Source organism: Propithecus coquereli, unplaced genomic scaffold, assembly GCF_000956105.1.
Source record: "Propithecus coquereli isolate 6110/MARCELLA unplaced genomic scaffold, Pcoq_1.0 Scaffold63, whole genome shotgun sequence".
NCBI lineage: Eukaryota > Metazoa > Chordata > Mammalia > Primates > Indriidae > Propithecus > Propithecus coquereli.
In genome coordinates, this window is record NW_012152285.1 from 4,320,484 (window position 1) to 4,344,937 (window position 24,454).

Sequence of the window (24,454 nt, forward strand, 5' to 3'; positions counted from 1 at the left end):
GTCAGCAACATACAAAATGATTTGAGTCATAAAGACTAGAAAATGAAAAACTAGCCAGGAGCCCAGTGTAATGTTGTAGGTACTAGGGATGAGATACTGGATTGAAGAGGTTGTGGTAATAACTGAAAACATTTTTTAAAAAATGACACAGAAAAGAGAAAATTTGAGCAACATCTTGAAAAGAAGCTTGAAGAAATTTGAAAGGAGAATATCGTTATTTAGTAATAGATTGGTGATAGGGTTTGAGGAAATCAGAAAATATAAGAAAATTTCTGTCTCCAGCTTTCAAGATTATGGAAAAAAGAGTATAGAATTGAGAAGATAAAATAGGAATTGAGAAAGGAAAAGAGAATAATTTTATATACGATGTTTATATATATATTATTTTTCTTTTAGATGGATTCCTAAAAATAAAATTACTGAGTAGAGGGTATAAACATTTTTAAATTTTCAAGACATGTTAACAAATTTCTTTCCATAAAGGTTTTGCCAATGCTCGCCTCCACCATCAGAAAAAAGTACCAACTTATCTGACAACTAGAGATATTAAATGTACCGTGATTAATATATTGGCCATTATGTTTCTTTTTGTACAAATTATCTATTCCCTTCTTTTGTCTAGTTATCTACTGCAAACTTGATTGATTCTTGTTTTTCTTTTCGTTCCTTCATTTGTTCCTTCCTTCATTCCTTCTTCTGTTCCTTCCTTTTCTTCTTTCCTTCCTTCTTTTCTTTTCTTACTAAAAAGTCATTTCACATTTTTCATAGAATGAGTCTTGAATAATTCACTACATTGCTCATTAAAGCACAACCTAGAAGTATGTTTCTGCTCTCTCCCACAGTAGTGCTATAAAAAGATTACACCAAATTTCACTTTGTAAAATTTCTCTTTCATGACAAACATATTAACATTTCCTTTCCCAGGCAGACCCCAAATGTGGCAGCTTTTAGCAGCAGCACGCTGGATGCTTCTTCTTGGATCTATATATGGTTATGATAAGAAAGGAAGCACCACAAATCCTGAAGCGAATATGAATATTGTAAGTCATTCATTAAGAAAAAACATTAAATAAGGAATTATTAATTCATCGTTTTAGATACAATTATTGTTCCTGCCTAATTTTCAACAATTCCTCCAGTGACTAAATCTGTGCTTCCTCCTCTGTTCCTTATCATGGCTAACTAATCCAAGATTTGAAATATCTGACCCAAGTTGGAGCAGCAATATTCCATTTTCAGGTGGTTTGAGGTACCATCTAATGGTGGCTTCCTAAAGAGAAGCTTCATGAGTTAATACTGATGATCTCTGTAGAGTATCCTTGAGTTCTTCCTGAGGCTTTTGGTAGAGCAGTTTCTTTGATTTTTGTGAGCTATACCAGTGTACTTTTTTGAAAGTATCTTAACATGTGGGAATTAATGCCAGAAGTGAAATAGAATAGTGCTGGGCAAAAAAAGGCAAGTGACAAATGCCCACTATGGGCTTCATTCCAGTGGAATACTCCATACTCCTGTATACATGGTACACTACTGATGTCCTCTCCTACACCCAAGCTTGTATTAGAATCTCAAGAAGAATGAAAATGCCAGAGTTTTTTTTATTAGTGTCTCTTCTTATTCCTCTCTCCAAAGTATGGAATAAGTACCCCCAATCTCCTACCACACTGCTGAACTCACAGTCTGTGAATATACTTGTATGTCCTCAAATCAAAATTTCCCTCTTCCTCAAATATTTACCCACATTCTTTTCCTTTCTAGTATCAGTGATTTCTGGCTTTTAATCCTTCTATAATGATAACAAAAATAACAAACATCTATAGAGTATTTATTTTATGTTAGGCACTGTTCTAGGGATATTACATATCCCCACTACTAATTTGTCAGGAGATACTATTATTAACTCTAATAATAAAATGAGGCACAGAAAGATTAAATAACTTGCCCAAAGCTACATAGTTAATAAGAGGAAGAGTGAGAATTCAATGCCATCTGTCTGTCTTCATGGCCAGGGCTCTCAGCCACTGCTCTATGTAGCCTCATAATTAATACATGCGTCTGGGTGCCTGAGTCTAACATGGGCAAATGCATAACCTTATGATAAGGGCATAGGGTTTGAAGTTAAACTTACTTTGGCATAAATCTTGTCTTTATCTCTTCCTAGTGTATAATCTTGGAGAAATTATTCATCTTCCTGAACTTCAGTTTTCTCAACTGTAAAATGGTACAATCTCTCTCTCAAAGGCCTTTTGTAAGGATTAATGGGACAAGTGATGCAAACCTCTGTGCAGAAGATAGCCAATAAACACAAGTTCTGCTCTTTTGCACCTATCTGTGAGTGGGTACCTACTGTTGACCACTCGAGACTCATTCTCTGTTCTTTTACAACTTTCTCCCTGCTCAAGAGGCTGAAATATAAGGACTAGGTCAACATGTTCCCCCAACCTTTGGCTTTCAGTTCAATTCGGCTAATGGAAATCGTGAGCGGGAGATGAGAAGGAAAAAGGTTGAGGTCAGGTGTTTTATTCCCTTGGCTGCTTCCCTGTGAAGTCAACTTAGACAGGTTGTTTCCCTCAATGTGGCCCTCTCTACTTGACGGCCTCCTTCAGGGCTTTGGTAACTGCTTCCTCCCATCTTCTTTCAGATCACTTGTTATGAGCCACAGGATACTATACAATCCCCTGTGGTTTCCCTCATTAGATGACCATGTAATTTATTTGCCAGAACATTTTGAGAATGAATTAGGGTGCATAATAATACCAGTCCAACAGGCATAACCAGGAACTGTCCTGAGCAAACCAGGATGCAGGGTCGCCCCACCCTGCCTTACCTATGTTTTTGTATGCAACCTCTTCTAGAAATCCTCCCCAAATTATCCTCATATAATATTTCCCACTACATGCTGTCCCAACATATAGACTGATGAATAGTAGATTGCAATTTAAAGTACCATATTGTAATGCATGTATAAAAATTAAGAGATTACAATATGAAGGCATATATTTTCCTTTCCTCTTTTTAGAGTGAGATTATTTCTTACTGGGGTTATCCTTATGAAGTATATGAAGTTGTGACAAATGACGGTTATATCCTTGGAATTTATAGGATTCCTTATGGAAGAGGATGCCCAAAGAGAACAGGTATGACTTATTTTATTACAAAAGGAAAAATACCTAAAGCAGAGAGGCTTAAAGGACTTGGGAAGAGCAGGGCAGCTTCTGTTCTTATAGGATACATGTGATGTTTTGGTACAGGCATGTGAGTTAATCAAATCAGGGTAATTGTGGTATCCATGACCTCTTGCATTTATCATTTCTTTAAGTTAGAAACATTCCAATACCACTCTTCTAGTTAAAGTATACCCTAACTTATTGTTGATTATAGTTACTTTGTTATATTATCAAATATTGTTCATTCTATATATCTAATTATATTTTTGTACCCATTAATTATCGCCACTTTATACCCCCCTCCACACTACCCCTCCTAGGCTCAGATAACCAACATTCTACTCTCTGTCTCCATGAGATCAATTGTTTTTAATATTTAGCTCCCACATATGAACATGGGAGATTTGTCCTTCTGGGCTTGGCTTATTTCGGTTAATATAATGTTCTCCAGTTTCATCCATGTTGTTGCAAATGGCAGAATTTCATTCTTTTTTGTGGATATACAAAATAATACTCCATTGTGTATATGTACCCCCATTCATCAGTTGATGGACATGTTGGTTGATTCCAAATATTGGCTATTGTGAATAGTGCTGCAATAAACATGGGAGTGCAGATATCTTTTTGATATACTGATTTCTCTTCCTTTGGATATATGAGGTCTGTCCGGAAAGTATCCAACTATGTAATATGAAAAATGGAGACATTTATTGAAGGAGACATAAGATACAAAAAACATTGTACATAGGGCAATGACACCTCAGTCTCCTTCAAAGTAGGCATCTTGGGACCTCACACAGTTCTCCCAGTGTCTCTTCTACTGTTCAAAACACTGAAAAATCCTGTATTGGAATCACCGTCAGATGCCTTGTTGTATTTTCCTGAATCTCATCAATGGTCAAAAATCTCTTCCCTTTCAAAGGTGATTTTAGTTTTGGGAAAAGCCAGAAGTCCAAGGCACCAAATCTGGGCTGTAGGGGGTCTGAGTCACCTGAGTGATTTGATGTTTTGCCAAAAAACTCTGCACAAGATGCAATGCATGGGTGAGTGTGTTGTTGTGATGAAGCTGCCAATCACCAGTTGCCCATAGCTGTGGCTGTTTTTGTCACATTGCATCTCTCAACCAACAAAGAACACTGAGGCTGTACTCCTTATGAACTGTTTGGCCTGAAGGAATGAACACGTGATGGAAAACATTTTCCCAATCAAATAACACAGATAACATGGTCTTGATCTTGCTGCAACTTTGCCGTGCCTCCTTCGGGTGTGGAGAACCACGCGACTTTCATCAGGATGACTGGGCCTTCATTTCTGGATTATAGCCATGTATGCCCAATTCATTTCCAATTATGACCTTCTTGAGGAAATCTGGTTCATTGGTAGTGGTTTAAAGTAAGTCATTAACAAATGCAGCACAATGTCCCTTGTGCTCTGGTAGCAGAAGCCACAGAATGCATTTTGCCATGACACATTGTATGTCAAGATCCTGCATCAAAATCTTGGACACAGTAGTTTTTGGAATCCCTCGATCAGCTTCTAGTTCTCGCACTGTCAGTCACTGATCTTTGTTGATTGCACCCCTTACACGTTCAACATTCTTAGATGTTCTGCTTGTTGCAGGCCTTCCAGAACGTGGATCACTTTCAACAGATTCTCGACCATCTTTGAAGCATTTGTGCCATGCTTTTACTTGTGCTGCACTCATTGCATTGTCCCTGAAAGCCTTCTGAATCATCCTAATAGTTTCCGCAGAGGAATGTTTAAACTTAACACAAAATTTGATGCAGATTGGTTGGTCTACTCACTCAATCATTTTGAATGCGACAGCCACACAGTACACTTGCTCAGTCAACGGCATCTAGCACCCCACTGACTAGTACAGTGAAGTTGTCATTGCTCACACACGTGCATTCCAGTCCACTCTCCTTGGCTGCCAGGTTACACTGATGTCATGCAAACTGTTCTCATTACATTAACAATGTCTGGATGCTTTCTGGACAGACCTGGTCATATACCCAACAATAGAATTACTGGATCATATGGTAGTTCTATTTCCAGTTTTTTGAGGAACCTCCATACTGTTCTCCATAGTAGTTGTACTAATTTACATTCCCACCAACAAGGCACGAGGGTTTCCCTTTCTCCATATCCTTGCCAACACTCATTATTGCCTGCCTTTTTGATAAAAGGCATTGTAACTGAGGTGATATGATATCTCAGTGTAGTTTCGATTTCCATTTCTTTGATGACTAATGATGTTGAGCATTTTTTTCATATACCTGTTGGCCATTTGTATGTCTTCTTAAATGTCTATTCGGATCCTTTGCCCATTTTTAAATCTGATTATTTGATTTTTTTCCTATTGAATTGTTGGGGATCCTTAAATATTCTAGTTACTAGTCCCTTGTCAGATGGGTAGTTTGCAAATATTTTCTCCCATTCTATGGGTTGTCTCTTCCCTTTGTTGATTGTTTCCTTTGTTGTGCATACTTTTTAGCTTGATGTGATCCCATTTGTCCAATTTTGTTTTGATTACCTGTGCTTTGAGCATATTACTCAAGAAGTTCTCGCCCAGATCAATATCCTGAAGCATTTCCCCAATGTTTTCTTTCAGTAGTTTCATAGTTTTAGGTCTTATATTTAATTTTTTAATCCATTTTGATTTGATTTTTTTATATGGCAAGAGATAAGGGTCTAGTTTCATTCTTCTGCATACCAATATCCACTTTTCCCAGCACCGTTAATTGAAGAGACTGTCCTTTCCCCACTGTATGTTCTTGGCACCTTTGTCACTATAGTTGTATGGATTTATTACTGGATTCTCTATTCTGTTCCAGTCGTCTATGTGTCTGCTTTTATGCCAGCACTGTGCTGTTTTGGTTACTACAGCTCTGTAGTATAATTTGAAGTCAGATAATTTCTCCAGTCTTGTTTTTTTTTGTTCAGGATGGCTTTGGCTGTTCTGGGTCTTTTGTGGTGCCATATAAATTTCACAAATTTTTTTCTATTTCTGTGAAGAATGTCATTAATATTTTGATGGAGATTGCATTGAATCTGTAGATTACTTTGGGTAGTTATGGACATTTTAACAATATTGATTTTTTCAATCCCTGAGCATGGAATGTCTTTCCATTTTTTTGTGTGTCCTCTTCAATTTCTTTCCTCAATGTTTTATAGTTTCTATTATAGAGATCCTTCATTTCTTTGGTTAAGTTTATTCTTAAGTATTTTATCTTATTTGTAGCTATCATAAATGGTATTACTTTCTTGGTTTCTTTTTCAGATCATTAGCTATTGGCAGATAGAAATGTTAGTGACTTTTATGTATTGTTTTTGTTTCCTACAAATTTACTGAATTTCTTTATTTGTTCTAATAGGTTTTTTTGTGGTACCTTTATATTTCTCTAAATATAAGATCATATCATCTACAAGCAAGGATAATTTGACCTCTTCCTTTACAATTTGTGTGCTCTTTATTTCTTTCTCTTGTCTGATTGCTCTAGCTAGAACTTTCAGTACAACGTTGAATAACAGTGGTGAAAGTTGGCATCCTTGTCTCATTCAAGATCTTAGAGGAAAGACTTTCAGTTTTTCCCCATTCAGTATGATACTTACTGTGGATCTGTCATATATGATTTTTATTATGTTGAGGTTAGTTCCTTCTATATCCAGTTTTTTGATAATTTTTGTCATGAAGGGCTGTTGAATTTAATTGAATGCTTTTTCAGCATAACTCAAAATGATCATATGGTTTTTGTCTTTCATTCTGTTAATATGATGTATCACATTGATTGATTTACATATGTCATACCATCCTTGCATCCCTGGGATAAAGCCTACTTGATTATGATGAATAATATTTTAATGTTTTGTTAAATTTGGTTTGCTAGTATTTTTTGAGGATTTTTGCATCTACGTTTATCAGAGATATTGGCCTACTGTTTTCTTTTTTTGTTGTTGTGTCTTTGGTTTTGGTATCAGGGTGATATAGGCCTCATAGAATGAGTTTGGGAGTATTCCATCCTCCTCAGTTTTTTGGAATAGTTTAAGTAGGATTGGAATTAGTTCTTCTTTGAATGCCTTGTAGAATCCAGCAGTGAGGGCATCAGGTCCTGGGCTTTTATTTGATGGGAGACTTTTTATTACTACTTCTGTCTTATTACTTATTATTGGTTTATTCAGGTTTTGCATTTCTAACTGGTTCAATCTTGGTAGGTTGTAGATGTCTAGCAATTTATCCATCTCTTCTAGGTTTTCCAATTTATTGGCTATGTTGGTCAAAGTAGTCTGTAATGAGCCTTTGGATTTCTGCAGTATCAGTTATTGTGTCTCCTTTTTCATCTCTGATTTTATTTATTTGAATTTTCTTTCTTTTTTTCTTAGTCTGGCTAAAGGTGTATGAATTTTGTTTATCTTTTAAAAAAACCAGCTTTTTGTTTCATTGATCTTTTGTATTTTTTTGTTTCAATTTCATTTATTGCTGCTCTGATTTTTATTTCCTGTCTTCTACTAATGTTGGGTTTGGTTTGCTCTTGTTTTTCTAGTTCTTTGAGATGCGAGATTAGGTTTTTAATTTGAAGCTTTTCTATTTTTTTGATATAGGCATTGCTATAAATTTTCCTCTTATTACTTCTTTTACTGTATCCTATAGGTTTTGGTATGTTGTATTTTCATTTTCATTTGTTTTGAGACATTTTCTAATTTCCTTCTTAATCTCTTTATTGACCTACTGGTCATTCAGGAGTATGCTGTTTAATTTCCATGTATTTGTATATATTCCCATGTTTCCCTTATTATTGGCTTCTGGCTTTATTCGATTGTGGTCAGAGAAAATACTTAGCAAGATTTCAATTTTTTTTTTAATTTTTTAAGACTTCTTGTGGTCTAACATATTGTCTATACTTGAGAATGATCCATGAGCAGAGGAGAAGAATGCATATTCTGCAGCTGTTGGCTGAAATGTTCTGTAAGTATATACTAGGTCCATTTGGTTTATTGTGCAGGTTAAGTCCAACTTTTCTCTGTTGATTTTCTGCCTGGATGATCTGTCCAATATTGAAAGTGGAATGTTGAGGTTGCCAGTGATTATTGTATTGGGGTCTACATCTCTCTTTAGCTCTGATAATATTTGCTATATAGCTGGGTGCTCCAGTGTTGGGTGCATATGTATTTAGATTGTTATATCCTCTTGTTGAATTGACCCATTTATCACTATATAATGACCTTCATTGTCTCTTTTTACAGTTTTTGTCTTGAAATCTATTTTAACTAATAGAAGTATACCTACTCCTGCTCTTTTTTGGTTTCCATTTACATGGAATATCTTTGGAATATCTTTTTCCATCCCTTTATGTGTCTGTATGTGTCTTTATAGGTGAAGTGTGTCTCTTGCAGACAACATATGGTTGACTCTTGTTTTTTATCCATTAAGCTACTCTATGTCTTTTGATTAGAGAGTTTAGTTCATTCACATTCAATGTTATTATTGATAGGTAAGGACTTACTACTGTCATGTTAATATTTGATTTCTAGTTGTTTGTGATCCTCCCTTCCTCCCTTCTTTCCTTCCTTCCTTCTTTCATGTCTTCTTTTGTGTTTTTTATCCATTAAGCCACTCTATGTCTTTTGATTAGAGAGTTTAGTTCATTCACATTCAATGTTATTATTGATAGGTAAGGACTTACTACTGTCATGTTAATATTTTATTTCTAGTTGTTTTGTGGTCCTCTCTTTCTTCTTTTCTGTCTTTGTTAAAAGTGATTTTTTTTCTATTAGTATGTTTTAATTTCTTGCTTTTTGTTTTTCGTGTATCTGTTGTAGGTTTTTTGATTTGAGGTTACCATGAGGTTTGCAAAAAACATTTTACAACAAATTATTTTAAGCATATAACAACTCTACTAATAAACAAACGAGCAAAGAGAAATGTGACAGAAATTCTCAGTTTAACTCCACCCCACCCACTTCCGCTTTTTAACTTTTTGTTGTTTTTATCCATATCTTTTTATGATATCTATCTTTCAAAAAAATTGTTGTAGATATTTTTGATAGGTTTGTCTTCGAGGCTTCCTACTCAATATAAGTGGTTTATGCACTGCAATTACAACAACAGCATTTTGTGTATTTGAGTACTTACTGTTGTCATTAGTTGTATACTTTGAGATGATTTCTTATTGTTCATTAACATTTTTTTCTCTTAGGTTGAAGAACTTCTTTTAGCATTTCTTGTAGGACAGATCTGGTGTTGATGGAATCTCTCAGCTTTTGTTTTGTCTGGGAAAATCTTTATTTCTCCTTCATGTCTGAAGAATATTTTTGCAGGATATAATAGTCTAGGGTTTTTTCCTTCAGCACTTTTAATATGTCATGCCACTCTCCCCTGGCTCATAGTTTTCCACTGAGAAGTCTGCTGCCAGATTATTGGAGATCCTTTATAGGTTTTTTTTTTCTTTTTTCTTGCTTCCCTTAGGAAGTTTTCTTTATCTGTGACCTTTGGGAGCTTGATTATTAAATGCCTTGAGGTAGTCTTATTTGGATTAAATCTACTTGGTGTTCTATGACATTCTTCTACCTGAATGATGACATCTTTCTCTAGGTTTGGAAAGTTCTCTGATATTATTTCTTTGAATAAACTTTTTATCTCAATCTCTTTCTCGACCTCCTCTTTAAGGTCAATAACTCTTAGACTTGCCCTTAGCTTTTGAGCTTATTTTCTAGATCTTGTAGGTATGCTTCATTCTTTTTTATTCTTTTTTCTCTTCTAACTGTATTTTCAAATAGGCTGTCTTCAAGCTCACTGATTCTTTCTTCTACTTGGTTAATTCTGCTGTCAAGAGACTCTGATGCATTTCTCAGTTTGTCAATTAAATTCTTAAGTTCTAGAATTTCTGCTTGTTTTTTTTTTTTTTAATTTCAATCCCTCTGTTAAATTCCTCTGATAGGCTTCTGAATTCCTTCTATGTGTTGTCTTGAAGTTCAATGAGTTTCTTCAAGACAGCTATTTTGAATTCTATGTCTGAAAGGTCACATATCTCCATCACTCCAGGATTGGTCACTGGTATCTTATTTAGTTTGTTTGATGAGGTCGTGTCTTCCTGGATGTTCTTGATGGTTGTGGATATTCATCAATGTCTTGGCATTGAAGAGTTAGGCATTTATTTTAATCTTCACAGTCTGGGCTTGTTTGAACCTGTCTTTATTGAGAAAGTTTTCCAGGTATTCAGATGGAATTGAGTGTTGTGGTGTAAGTCTTTGGTCACTATAGCCATATCAGCATTGGGGATGGTCTAAGCCTGGCAATGACTCTTGCAAACCCTTGGAGGGCTTGGGTAAGATATGGGAGAATTACCTGGATTTCCAGGCAAAGACTCTCACTCTCTTCACTCATTCTCTGTGCTGGGCTGCTGGAATTGGGGAAGGAGTGACATGGGCACTTCCTTATGGCTACCAGTGCCAGGTCATACTGGAAGCCCAGCCCGGTCTTGCCCAAAGCCGATGGTGATGACTGCCTGGCTACTTTTGATTTGTATTCAAAGCCTAAAGGCTCTTTAGTCAGCAGGTGGTGAATCCTGCTAAGATTGGGTTCTTCCCTTCAGAACAACATATTTCCTTTTGGTCCAGGGTGGGTCCAGAAATGCTTTCCAAGTACTAAGGCCTGGACTCAGGGACTTCAGGTGTCTGCTTGGTGCTTTATTTTACTGTGGCTGAGCTGGTACCCAAGTTACCAAACAAAGTCCTCTGAACTTTCCCCTTTCCTTTCCCCAGTAGAAGAAGACTCCTTGAGCTGCACTGCCTCTAGTTGCAGGGAGGGGGTAAGAACAGGCACTGGCTTGGCCATCACTGCTAGTGTCTCACTGGGTCATGTGCACCCCAAGTTCACTGGCTCTGAGCCAGCACAGCACAGGAATTGCACAGGGACTGCAGCCTTTGTGGCCTGATTGCCTTATGAATTAAAATTCAGGCCCCAGGCTGCTTTTTGTCAACTGGTAATAGAGCTAGCCAGAACTTGGGTTTCTGGGTGGAGGATTTTCCTCTGGTCAGGCTGATCAAAATGCTCTCTCTGTGGGCACCAGCAGAATTCCACCCTGTGCTGTGTTCCCCTGTGCCAGAGCAACCCTGAGTTTCAATGCAAAGCCCCACAATTACTTCACTCTCCCTCCCCCAGGCACACAGATTCTCTCTCCACTCCAGATCTGGCCCAGCACTGCCAGGAGATGGAGGAAGGGTGGCGTAGGCAATGCAAGACTGTCTTTTCTGCTCTCTTCAGTACCTCTTTCTTTGATATACTGTTAAAACCAGGTAGTATGATCGCTCAGCTGATTTTTGGTTCTTCTGAAGGTGCTTGTTTGTGTGGATAGTTGTTGAATTTGGTGTTCATGCAGAGGGACAATCGCTGGAGGTTTCTATTCGACCAGCTTGCTCTACCCTCCTCTGTTTAATTTATATAATTCTTTGAAGTTTTAAATCATTTTGATATACACTGTTTATTTGGTCTCCCCTTTGCTTTTTGATTTTGTCCTCCTTCCAAACAAACACAAAACATATAACATGTTCTTACTCTAGCGATACCACTGTCTAGTTTTGAATACCAGAAACCTAGGAGTCATTCTGGGCACATCTTTTCCCTCACCTCCTACATGTGCCAATCACCAACATCTATCAATTTTGCCTTCTAAATTTCTCTTTAATCTGAAAACCTCTCTCAGCTTCAACATCCCTCAAATTCAGGTTTGGACCTAATTTCTTCAACTACTATAGTACCTTCAAATGGGTATTAATCTACTGTAGTCACTTCTCCACCCAAGTCAGTGTGATTTTATTTTTTTTAAAGTAAATATGACTCTAGTAGTGCCCACCTAGAGGCAGCTTCTCAGCTCCTTCTCAAATCTCTGTCCAGTTGGGCTGGCCTGCCTCCACTTCAGCATCAATATGTCCATCAGGGTAACCCCTAGTCATACAAGGTGTCCACCTCTGACCCCCTGGGCCTTCGGTAGTTGCTCATACACAGGGGTACTTGGTGCCCACATCAGCTCCTCGAGCTTCTCCCAGATGGGCAGCAGCAGCAGCTTCTGCGGTGGGCTGGGCACCAGCATGGGTCTGGGAGGAGGCTATGCCAGAGCTGGTGATATGGGGAGCATCACTGCAGTCATGGTGAACCAGAACCTGCTAAGCCCCCTTAAGCTGGAGGTGGACCCCAACATCCAGGGTGTGCCACCCAGGAAAAGGAACAGATTAAGACACTCAACAGCAGATTTTCCTCCTTCATCGACAAGGTGCAGTTCCTCGAGCAGCGGAACAAGATGCAGAGACCAAGCGGAGCCTCCTGCAGCAGCAGAAGACAGCATGGAGCAACGTGGGAAATGTGTTCAAGAGCTGCATCCACAACCTTCAGCAGCAGCTGGACACACGGGCCAGGAGAAGCTGAAGCTGGCAGTGGAGCTTGGCAACGTGCAGGGGCTGGCGGAAGACTTCCGGAATAAGAACAAAGACAAAGATCAATCAGCATGCAGAGATGCAGAATGGATGTGTCCTTGTCGAAAAGGATGTGGATGAAGCCTGCATGAACAAGACAGAGCTGGAGTCTCCTCAAGAAGGGCTGACCGATGAGATCAGCTTCCTCAAGCAGCTGTATGAAGAGGAGATCCGTGAGCTGCAGTCCCAGATCTCGGACACATCTGTGGTCTTGTCTGTGGACAACAGCCGCTCCCTGGACACGGATGGCATCATTGCTGAGGACCGCGCCCAGTACCAGGAGATCCAAGGTGGGCGGAGGCTGAGAGCAATACCGAGCCAATATGAGGAGCTGCAGACTGTGCCTGGGAAGCATCACGACGACCTGCGATGCACGAAGACGGAGATCTCCAAGACGAACCCATCGTCAGCTGGCTCCAGGAGAGGATCGAGGGCCTCAAAGGCCAGAGGGATGCCAAGTAGCGTGGGAAGCTGGCCCCTAAGGCCACCAAAGCCGAGCTGGCGGGCCGGAGGCCACCTCAAGGGGGCGGAGCATGACGTACCAGGAGCTGACGAACGTCAGGCTGGCCGTGGATGTAGAGATCGCCACCTACAGGAAGCTGCTGGAGGGCGAGGAGAGCCAGCTGGAGTCCGGGATGCCCAACATGAGTATCCGTTTGGTTCTGGCGGGGGCTCCACTCCTCCAGCCGCACCAGCTCCTCCAAGGCTGTGGTTGTGAAGATCAAGACGCGTGATGGGAAGCTGGTGTCTGACTCCTCTAAGGTCCCGCCCAAGTGAACGGCCACTGCACCTCCTCCCAGACTACCCCCTCCAGTGGCTGCCCCGGAGCCTGGCGGGACGCAGCTGTGCAGGGGAGCCTGGGGAACAGGAAACCCACTGATGCTCAGCCCCAACCCTCAGCCCACCCTCGAGGGGAGTTTACTGCCTGGGGTACCCCCTCTTGCCCATGTCCCCAACTAAAAACCGATTCAATTGTTTTTCCAAAATAAAGCCTCAGCTAGCTCTGCCAAAAAATATATACAGGGAGTCCCAAAAGTTTCCATACAAAGGAAAAATTTTGTAAAATTTTGGAATAGATATTTTGTAAATAAAGGTAGATTTAGCTACAATTTCTCATTTTCCCTATCTATGGTGACCTTTGGAACACCGTGTGTGCATGTATTCCTATTAGTTCTGTGCTTAAACTTCATTAAAGAGCCAATTTTAGCTCCCTACAATGCAGCTTGCTATCTGTAGAATAAAAGAGCGATTCATTTGGCAGAAACCATTTACTTTCTTCTCTCACTTCTTAGCTCCTTTTATTCTTTTACATGTTGGCTAACAAAACATCTTGCTATCAGAGGATTAACTATTTAAAGAAAAACCTACATTTTTCAAAAGAGAGGGAGATGTAATGGTGTTGCCAGCTACAGAGCCAATGATTTCCCAATATACCTCTGTTACCTTTGTTAATATTCAAGAGAGCTTTTAAGTCTCCCCAAACTTTTCTCTTATCATTTCTGCCATATAGCTGCTAAAATGCAAGAGATGGAACATTCTCAGGGCTCGAATCAGAGAGAGGCTATAGGCCATGACTGCTGTTTGGTGGTACTTAACTTCGGCAGAGTTAGTAATACCTCTTCTTTCCCTTTTCTCCAAAAGATGGATAAATGGACATAGACTCTTAGTTCCTTGCTTGCAGATGGCTGAAGCCTGTCTGAGAGTCCAGTCTAGCCCACCCGCTCTCAGGAAGCCAGTCTAGCCCAAAAGTGACCTGAGGTAGAGTCTGAGGTACCAACACAGCATCACAAACCATTAACAAAAAAGAAAAGAAGAAAAGCCTAGCCACTTCTCTCTCCTCTCTTTTTCAACACCACTTTCACATTTCCTTCCTTTTTTTTTCTTTCTTAGTTAAAATGTTCCAAGTCTACACTGCGATTAGGATTTTTATATTAAATTAACAATTTTACATTGTGTAAAATTCTACTTACAACCTTGGTTTTTGCTCTCTAACAATTCTAATGAAACGAAGCAGTGCCTATAAAATCTAGCATAGATTTAGCATATCGAATCTGACATTCAATAAACATTTAACAAATGGCATTTTTATTTTCGGAAAACCTTCAGGTTTTGTAATTAGATGCTTCTTGAAAATTACAATGCTATTAATATGAATAATAGTAATAGAGTTAATATTTATTGTGCTTGAAAGTCTTTTACATATTTTAATTCTGGTTGAATTCTCATAACTACCCTATGAGATAGCGTTTATTATTTTCCACTATACAGATAGGTTAACTGAGGCACAAAGGAAAGAAGTTAATACATATCAGAATGGATTTTGAATGAAGGCAATCTGACTCCAGCACCTATGTAACACAATACATTATATATAACCCTTTACAAATGAGAAAGAAGACATGGAGAAAATAAATAACTTGTCCAAGTAAGTAGCTTGGAAAGGACTAAATCCCAGGTTTGCCTGGCACCAAATTTCATCTCCTAACCTCTCTTCTATACTGTAGGAATTCGGGAAACAGATTTTTTTATAGACACTGAAGAAGTTCAAACATGAAATTCTTATTGCCTGTGTTTTGCAGCTTCAAAGCCTGTTGTGTATTTGCAGCATGGCTTAATTGCATCTGCCAGTAACTGGATTTCCAACCTGCCCAACAACAGCTTGGCTTTTCTTCTGGCAGATACTGGTTATGATGTGTGGTTGGGGAACAGCCGAGGAAACACCTGGTCCAGGAAACACTTGACATTGTCACCTGCATCACCAGAATACTGGGCCTTCAGGTAAGGAGACAGCTACTAATGAATAAAGTGTGTACTTTGCTCATTTATATGCATGGATATCTGTTGGATTTTCCCTCTCTGTCCAAATGCACCCAATGGAATCCACAAGAAGGAAGCAAATCTTTCTTGCTCTACCCAGGCTTTCTTCACAGGCTCTGATGAAATGCCCTTATTATTGCACTGCTAGTTTGTTCAAAAATCCACGCTTCCTTTCTGGGGGGGGGTGTGCTTGTATGTGTATGTGTGTGTGTGTGTGTGTGTGTGTGTGTGTCCTGGGGGAACAAAGGAGAAAGCCTGATCACAGAATGACTAAACGCAATGTTGCCAGCAGCAGCCCCTGGGAGAGCCATCTGCTTCAGGAGCCAGGCCTGCCTGGTCACAGGGACAAGCCCATGCACTTGCCTAGGAGATAAGAACCATGCCTTGGAGGTCATGAAAGCCCTTTGTTCCTTGGCCTCATTGCCAGTCTTCTTTTTGAAAGCCATTTAGCATTTCCTATTTACATACCCCAGTGCAATTGTGTCACTGCACCATCGCAAATGACAAGATGATTCCCTTGGATGAGGATTTCCTAAACCAAACACAGTATCAGAAGCACCTGAGGCCATTGATAAATATGAAGATTATCAGGCCTCTTCCCCGGAAATTCTGATTCAGTTAGTCTGGGTCGAGGTTGGCAAATCTGTTTGCTTTATTATTCTGGTTGTTTTTCTTTTAGTTTTTTTGTTTTATTTTGTTTTTAAGATAAGCATTCTAAGTAATTGCCCTTTTCAGAGAAGTTTGGTAAACCTACTATGGAATTAAGTGAAATATGACTATCCTTATACTAAATAAATCAGCAGTTCTTAACAAATCAGATTTTGCTGTTCCCAGTTTCTTAAAAATGTTGACTCTTACATCTTCAAAAGCTTCACAGATGTATAATATCATATATTGACTCTAGTCTTATATTTAACAAAAACAAATATTTATGTCTGCAATGTATGTGTTTAAATATTCCTGACCTAACAATGACACGTCCTTTCCAATTTTATTGTTTCTTCTCTTTGGCAGTTTGGATGAGATGGCTAAATATGACCTTCCAGCAACAATCAATTTCATCCTACAGAAAACTGGACAGGAGCAACTCTACTATGTGGGTCACTCCCAAGGCACCACCATAGGTGTGTTTGGGGGAGATGTGATCAGAGAATGTCTAGGGTTCTTCTTCCATATCCATGGAAGGGGTCAGTGTATCTTCTGTCTGTATAGTCTCTAGTTTGGAGAATTGACTTGGGAAATCATTTCCTCTTACTGGTTTCTGAAGAGTAAATAAAACAAGATGACAACAGGGAATCTTTCCCTGTTACTGAATTTGGAGGCTGATAAATAAGCCTGAAAGAAAGAAAATTATGCATTTATTCACTTGCGTACCTGAAAAAACATTTGTCAGACACTGGGTTAGATGCTGGGGAAGCAGAGACACATGTGGTATCCAAACTTCCCTTGAAGATCTCAGTCTACTGAGAGACACCAAAAAAAAAAGCAGAGAATTACAAAATTCAATAATCACGTGCAGCAAGCAGTGTGACGTTAAGTTGCCTGAGAAGCGCTGGGGTAGGCAAGTTGTAGGGAGGACCGTGTTGGCAGTGCCATGAGGCCCCTCGTCCCCTCACTGTTCTTCCTTTGCCTAGAGGCCTCAACAATACCAACAGGATTTCCACCAGTCTCTTTTCTATAACTTAATCCTACTCAGGTTTCTGGTGGAAAGTAGATCTTTGTATATCTGTATTGTATCATGTATCTTACATCCATTCGCTCATTGGAAACTGCAAACATCAGAAACCATTTTCATCCACACTTTACAAATGGCTGAATTGAGGAATCCTTTCTAATGGAGACAGGGCAAAGTAACTCTTACATTGTATATAGTTAATGAAGGTTATATAGGTAAATTTATATGAACTTAACCTTTATAAGAATCATCCTATAAAGATTTTATTATCCACGTTTACAGATTGAGAAGACTGAGACTCACACAGGGGCAATAACTTGCCCAAGTTTTCACACAGCTAGCAAATGGGAAGACAAAATTATAGCCCAGTTTTGTCTGATATCGAAGAGTATGATCAAGCTAAAATATAACCCTTGGAGTTTTCCTAGACATGCTCCACACTCGATGTTTAAAACCTCTCTTAAATACTCTCTATAAGTAGACTTGCATTCCTCAGGGACAAAAAACTCAATTTATTCTGAATTAACCCATTTCACCCTTGAGAAATTTAGAAATTCTTCTGTACAAATGGTAATAACTCTTAGTTGTTTTTTGTGGGGTTTTCTTTGTTTTATTTTTAATATGGCTACTTTTTCTATCACTTAAAATGAATAAATGTTTTAAAACTATGAACAAATATCTTCTTACCTTTCAGCTTTCATAGCATTCTCTACAAATCCAGAGCTGGCTAAAAGGATTAAGATATTTTTTGCACTGGCTCCAGTTGTCACAGTAAAATACACCAAAAGTCCTATGAAAAAATTAGCAACTCTTTCCAGGCCACTAGTCAAGGTATGTGACTTCCCAAGTTTAAATCTGAAATAACTAAAAGTAGCTCTATTTGCATGGATTTCAGGAGAAGGAAAGGATATTTTATGAACTTCTGAAAATATAGTAAGTGTTCAAGGTATCCATGTAGGTCTATTGATATTGCACAATCTTATTAGCAGGATTCAGGGAGATCACTCTGATGCCAATCTACCCTATTGTCTTCTTCTATGTGTAGAAGCTTCTCTTCTATGTCATCCCTCAAGCACAGCTCAGGCAAGAACGATTTGATTGATATGTTGGATTTAGTAGGTTAAATCCTCTTGGGTGAACCCTAATTTTTCAGGGGCAGCATAGCATAGTAGTTGGGTTCATAGCATGAAGCCAGACGGCATAGGTTTGAATCCTGTGTCTGTGATTTGCTAGCTGGATAAATTTGGTCAAAATCTTAAACACTCTTCATCTGTAATGTGGGAATAACAATAGTCTCTGTTTATAGGGCTACTGTGAGGATTAAGTGAGTTAATTTAGCAAATCCTTCAAAACCAGGCCTTGCACATTACAAGCCTTTAATAAACATGAGCAATTGTTTTTGCCATCATTATTTTCATAGAACACACCCTCCCTCGTCACTAAGTGCCCAAACTTGTTTCATTTCCCATCATTTCACATGCTGTTCCCCCAAACCTAGGACATGTTCTAGGCCCCATAATCTCCTCTAGCTGATAGCTAACTAGTCTGATTATTTATCTAGTCCAGGTGAATTGGTGTCATGGGTTAGTGTGTTTTCTGGTTGCACTTTATTTAACATGGGCTTCTTCCCTGTTAATCACCTCCCATGATGGTCATTGTACTGTTCATTGATTTCAATGGGAGCAGATGAAGATGAAACAATTCTTACAGAAGCCAGAAGATATGCAGAAGATTCTGTTTGTCGAGAGCTAAGAAACTTAGCCTATAGTAATTCAAGTGCATATCTCTATAACTCAGAAACACAGGTAGCAGAGAAAAACTACCTGAATAAGACAGAAAATGCTCACCTTGCTGTGTTAGTACTTGGTCCTCTTACACCATTGAGATTTCAGTCTGGTCTGGTCCCACAATATTGGGTAAACAACACTGGACATTTTGCTAAATTATTTACACATTCCCACACAGTTAAGAGATATTTCGGGATGCTGAGATCTTTCCATTCCCCTCAATTTGCACAGCTCTGCTTCAAACTTCTACATACTCCAACGTATGTAGAACACACCCTCCCATATACTCCAACGTGTGGGATGTGTTACAGTTTAAGTCAATTCAGCCAAAAGATATCTAAGAGCTACTATTTCAAAACCCTGGCATCAGGATGCAGCTGTCTATAAGGAGACTTGTCAGCCGATTGGTATGACTGAAAATCAGGGTGTATGTGAGAGTAGGAGGAGATTCAATAAGGAGAGAGTAGGGGACAGTGGAAGGCAGATATTTCACATTAAGAAGTTTAGACTTTGTTCTGTTATTGATAGGAAACTAATGAAGAATATTAGATGGAAACATGATTTGATCAAATTTGTAATTTTAGAAAGATTGTCTTTTCTAAACTATAACTACCAGGGGTGACCCACTGATTTCTAATAGAGATTCTGGTATTATAATGATAGAGCAAAGAAATTGCTAGGCAAACTCATAGAAAAATGAAAATCACAGAAGACTTTTTGGCTAAGATGGCATTTGAGTTTGGGCTTAAGGATAGGATTTCCATATACAGAGTGGCGTAGAAAGGCTTTTGGAAATGAGACAAACCTGAGCAATGTTGGCATGGTGAAGCTCAGGCCATAGAAACCACATGTAATTGACTTTACTAGGACTTGAAATCTGTGAAGGAGAATATGGGAAATAATATTGGAAGTGTAGGGGTAGAGTCTGAAAGGGCTTGATTGCCAAGCTAATGAGTTTAGAATTTATTCCACAGGTAATGGGTGACCATGAGAAGTATTTGCACAGAGGAGTGACATGCACAATGCTCCTTTTTAGAAAGTTTCTCTGGGAAACTAAATGTAAGTGGATGGGAATAAAGGACATGAAGAAGAGTGAAAGCCTAGGAGAATGGTTATGGGATTATCATTACATATCAGCAGATAGATGCTGGGGATCTGAACAAGAGCTGTGCAAAAAGAAGATAAAATCTGTGAGAGTCGACAATGAAATGATAGACAACATTTTAGGTATGGTTTAAACTTTCAGAGGGGAGGGTTTTGTTTCTCCTCTCCTCTCCTATCAGCCAGATAGTCTCAGGCATGCTCGAGAATGGCCTCCTTTTACATGGGAAAGCTCCTGGACTGAGACAACCCGTTTTCTCTCTAATTAGCATCTTTCTTTTCTTGATACCATCAGTTCTTTCAGTTGCTCCTTCATTTCTATTAAATTCAACTCAATTATGTCAGCTGAATTGAGCATAAAGTGAAAAGATGAGTCAGACAGAATTGGATTCACCTTCCTGCCCTTTGTGACCTTGGGCAAGTTATTTAACCATTCTAAGCCTCAGTTTCCACATTTATAAAATGAATAGAATTTGTCAAGTTGGGAGATTCATTCATCCATTCCCCCCTCCCAACCTCCCGTTGTGCCCCTGGAAATTTATGCCTTTCTGTTCTTGTGTCTCTACTTTCTTTCTGACCTGTAATTTGCCTTGATCCTTTGCTCTTTACACATCTCTGCAGTACCGTCTCTTCTTAAAAGAAAAACCTGAGGCTCAGAGAGGGTAAGCACCCTGTTCCAAATCACCCAGCTAATGGGGGGCAGAGCCAGAAATTGAACATAGATTTGACTGGGCAACCCATGGTCAGTGGTTGTTTTTATATGTGATGGTTTCCCTGTTTTGTCAATGCCAACCTGAAGAAGTCAGTACACAAGGGTGCTCAGTTGAGTGGGCTGTTGAGGACTGAAATCCAGCCCATGCTGTGTCTGGCAAGCCATGTGCCCAGCAAGCCATATGCCCTGGCATGGGGCCATGTCTCCAGAAAGAGGGGTGCCATTTTTTTTATTAATAACTCTCATAAAGATATCAAATGAACTACCATAAGAACATCTCCCTGATGTTATGTGACAAACATGCCCCCTCCAGAACCAACTTGGAATTACATCTACAATTAGCATGTTTGCTATCCTGTAAGAGGGTGCTGTATGGCTGGCTGGTGTGCATTACTATCCTCTCTTTTAAGTTAGGATGAAGGAGAAATTATTTATCCTTCAATAAATGCATGGTCATTTTGCTGAGTTGCTCGTGCATGGATATGGAGGTGGAGTGAAGTCAGAGAATGCCATGCTAACTTACTCTGTATTTGGGAAAGCTGACTACAGGTACGGAAGAGAACAGGGCCCATCATAGCAGATGTCACCTCTTTCCTCACATCATATTTGCATGGTGCATTACTTCTACGAACTGGCTATTTCCTTTCACATGGATTTTTTTTTTTTCTTGCCAAGCGTGGATGACTAAAGTATTAGTAAATGAAAAATAAAAATTTTTACTGATTAAAATCAGATCCTGCCTTTCTTTTCAATTATTTATTCGTGTAGCAATCTATTTAAGTTGTTACACTTGCAAACATGGGCTAGATGTCAGCATTCTTTTAAAAGATAAGTTTACTCTGTGAATGCATGCTGCCACTATTATTAAATAATCATATGGACAGTCATGAAGAATTTCAATTTGGTGAGTTAAATTATCTAGTATATTATCCAAGTGTCCCAGTGATTGTGACAAAATGAAGAAGAAGCCAGACTGAATTAGATAATGTGTGTAATGGTTTATTATTACTGTCCAGGCCTAAAGAATTGAGAAGTATGGTTTGAATTAGTTTAATATATTGTGGCTCTTCTCTCTTCTCTTCCCTACTTTTCCTTTCCCTTCCCTTCCCTTCTCTTCTCTCTTCTCCTCTTCTCTTCCCTCCTTCTCCTCCCTTTCCTTTCTTCTTATTCTTTCTCCTCTTCCTCCTCCTACATTTCCTCCTCTCCTCCTCTCTCTTTGCCTCCTTCGCTCTCTTTGGCATGAAAGGGGAGTATGAAGTCCTGGTATTTCATATATTCCATTAATATTTCAAGGGATATCAAGTGTTCCATTAAGTAAAGATTACCTTTGACCATACAAGATAACCATATTTCAAACTTAGAATTCAACAAGTTATGCCCAGTAGGGATTTACTTGATCTAGTTCACCAAACATAGTATAGATCTTATAGTGAAACAGTACAATAAAAATAAATGCTAGTTATTACTGTTCTTTAGTTGTAATTGCCAGGTAATAAAGGATTCCAGAAGAAAGGTGTAGAAAGGTGTGCCAGTTTTTATTGTAAATGGATGTTTTAAAAAGTTTTAAAATTAAAAAAAAGTGGTCTTTTCACTGTCATATCTAGTTTATTATCCTAAGATTATAAAACTAGTTATTAGGAAGAAAAGGCAAGATTGGACTTGTACACATAGGGATTTGATATTGATTTATGTTATAATTAAAAAGTTCCTAAAGTTCAAAAAGTAACTTCAACTTACTTGCAACATTTCCCTGATATTCCACTTGTAAAGATGCATTTCTTTGGGTTAAGCTTTTGCCTCTGGAAAGAATTCATTAAAAGATTCTGGAAGGAAGGGCTCATTAAGTCTGTATTAGTCGCTAATTATAATAGGAACTAATATCAATAACAGTTAAATTAATTATTTAATTAAAATATTTATGTAAGTATTTTAATTAAGTAATAGTCATTTTTTGAAAGTTTACTAGGTGCGAGGAACTGTACCTAGGTGTTTTAAAACATGACCTATTATTTTCACAGCAGTCCTACCTATTGGTTATTGATTTTCTCACTTAATAGGTGTGAAAATTCAGGATAATAGAAAATAAATATTTTCCAAAGCTTTACTCTTTAATAATTTCCTATGGGGGCTGGTTTCTCGGGGGCATTCCAAAAACATTCCAATTAAAGCTTGTTGGGAACAGCTATCAAGAGGTGAGTTGGGAGGATTACAAAGCCAAAATTTAACAAGTCTCATGGTTTTACTAAGGACCAATATGGAGCAGATATGACTTCCTGTCTAATACTTGTCTAAAACTACCACTCTTTCTCCACTCTTGATAGCCTCATCCATGAGATTTGATGATATTTCAAACTGATTTTGCAGATATTGTTTGGTGACAAAATGTTCTACTCACATACATTGTTTAAGCAATACATTGCCACCAAAGTGTGCAACCAGAAGTTATTCCATCGTATTTGCAGCAACTTTCTATTTACTCTGAGTGGATTTGATCCGAAAAACTTAAACATGGTATGTATAAGTAGCTGGGTCTGGAAAACAATTGTTTTGTTGCACAGAGGTAATGCGAGTTTATTCTGGATTGCATGGAAACCACATTTCAAGGTTTATTTTTTGTCTTTTGGAATATAATTAGTATGTTCGTGGCTTCCAACCAGGGCTGAGGGTCTACCTGCTTTCTTAGGAGGAGTTGAGAAGGCTTTTCTGCCAACGATTCTCATCAACTCTTGCTGTTGAGTAAATGCCACCACTGAAAACCCCTTTACCTAGATAAAGGCTATAGTTTTGAAATTTATCTTGCTGTGCCCAAACCCTATCTCAGACCTGCCGAACTAGAATCTCAGGGAGTGGGTCCAGACTTCTGTATTTGTTACCAATTTTCCATTTTCACAGGTGATTTGGAAAGCATTTTGTGAACCACCTTCTTAATCCAAAGGAATAAAGGGAGGGATGGCTCTTCAATCACGGCTACAGATTTCCTGTTCGAGGGGTACTGGGAGGGATCAGTGTTGGGGTTCTTGCCAAGTCATTTCCAGCTTAACTGGGATTCTTTCCTTTCCGAATTATCATTAGCTGACCTGAAGAGTGGGAGGAAAAGAGAGGAAGATACTGTTTACCACTCAGCTAGACAGGAGATATTTTTGAAACCAGAGATGGGACCAAGCTGACGGTGGTCTCCATCTCTCTCACAGACTTCTGCTCAGAGCCTACACTCTCTCAGTGGAAAACACTGATTACAACTCTCCTTGGTTTCAAGCAAGATTTATAAAAGGCTTTTAATGCAAAGTGTGCTTTGGCCACTGCCTTTCCATATTCTTCTCTCACTTTCTCCTTTTACTAGGGAAACTATGCTTACCTGACACTTAGATGGAAGCATATCACATAGATGAAAGCATATCAATCATGTAGGAAGAGCTAAGTAAAAAGACTGTCAAGCAAATGTAAAAGAAGGTATTTTCAAAGCACCCTCTTGACATGATCTAAGGGTTTGCTACAGAAAGACTCACAAAATAACACGCTTGACTATCCACTGGGTCCCTAGTTGTCCATATGTATCACCTTTTGTCTCACTGTTAAGGACTGGATTATAAAATTGTATGGCGTCTTCAAGGACATTTGTTTTAGTGAAGCATGACCAGGGGTGCATAAATAGCATTTATGGAATTTGAAAAAATGCACATGTCCAGAACTCAACCCTAGAGATTTTGTTTTTTATTCAGTAAGTTTGCGT

General features: G+C 38.7%; 1 protein-coding gene and 1 pseudogene across 1 annotated transcript in view; both read left to right on the plus strand.

Moving 5' to 3' along the window:
• Positions 1 to 935: 935 nt before the first annotated feature.
• The window catches only part of LIPK (lipase, family member K), a 31,490-nt gene continuing 7,971 nt past the window's right edge, over positions 936 to 24,454 (plus strand). The window contains exons 1-6 of the mRNA XM_012659698.1: positions 936 to 1,040; positions 3,017 to 3,134; positions 15,212 to 15,410; positions 16,464 to 16,573; positions 17,819 to 17,955; positions 23,089 to 23,235. Coding sequence (XP_012515152.1) covers positions 936 to 1,040; positions 3,017 to 3,134; positions 15,212 to 15,410; positions 16,464 to 16,573; positions 17,819 to 17,955; positions 23,089 to 23,235 — 816 coding nt within the window. The remainder of the gene's footprint in view (positions 1,041 to 3,016; positions 3,135 to 15,211; positions 15,411 to 16,463; positions 16,574 to 17,818; positions 17,956 to 23,088; positions 23,236 to 24,454) is intronic.
• Positions 12,090 to 13,366, plus strand: LOC105822639 (annotated as a pseudogene).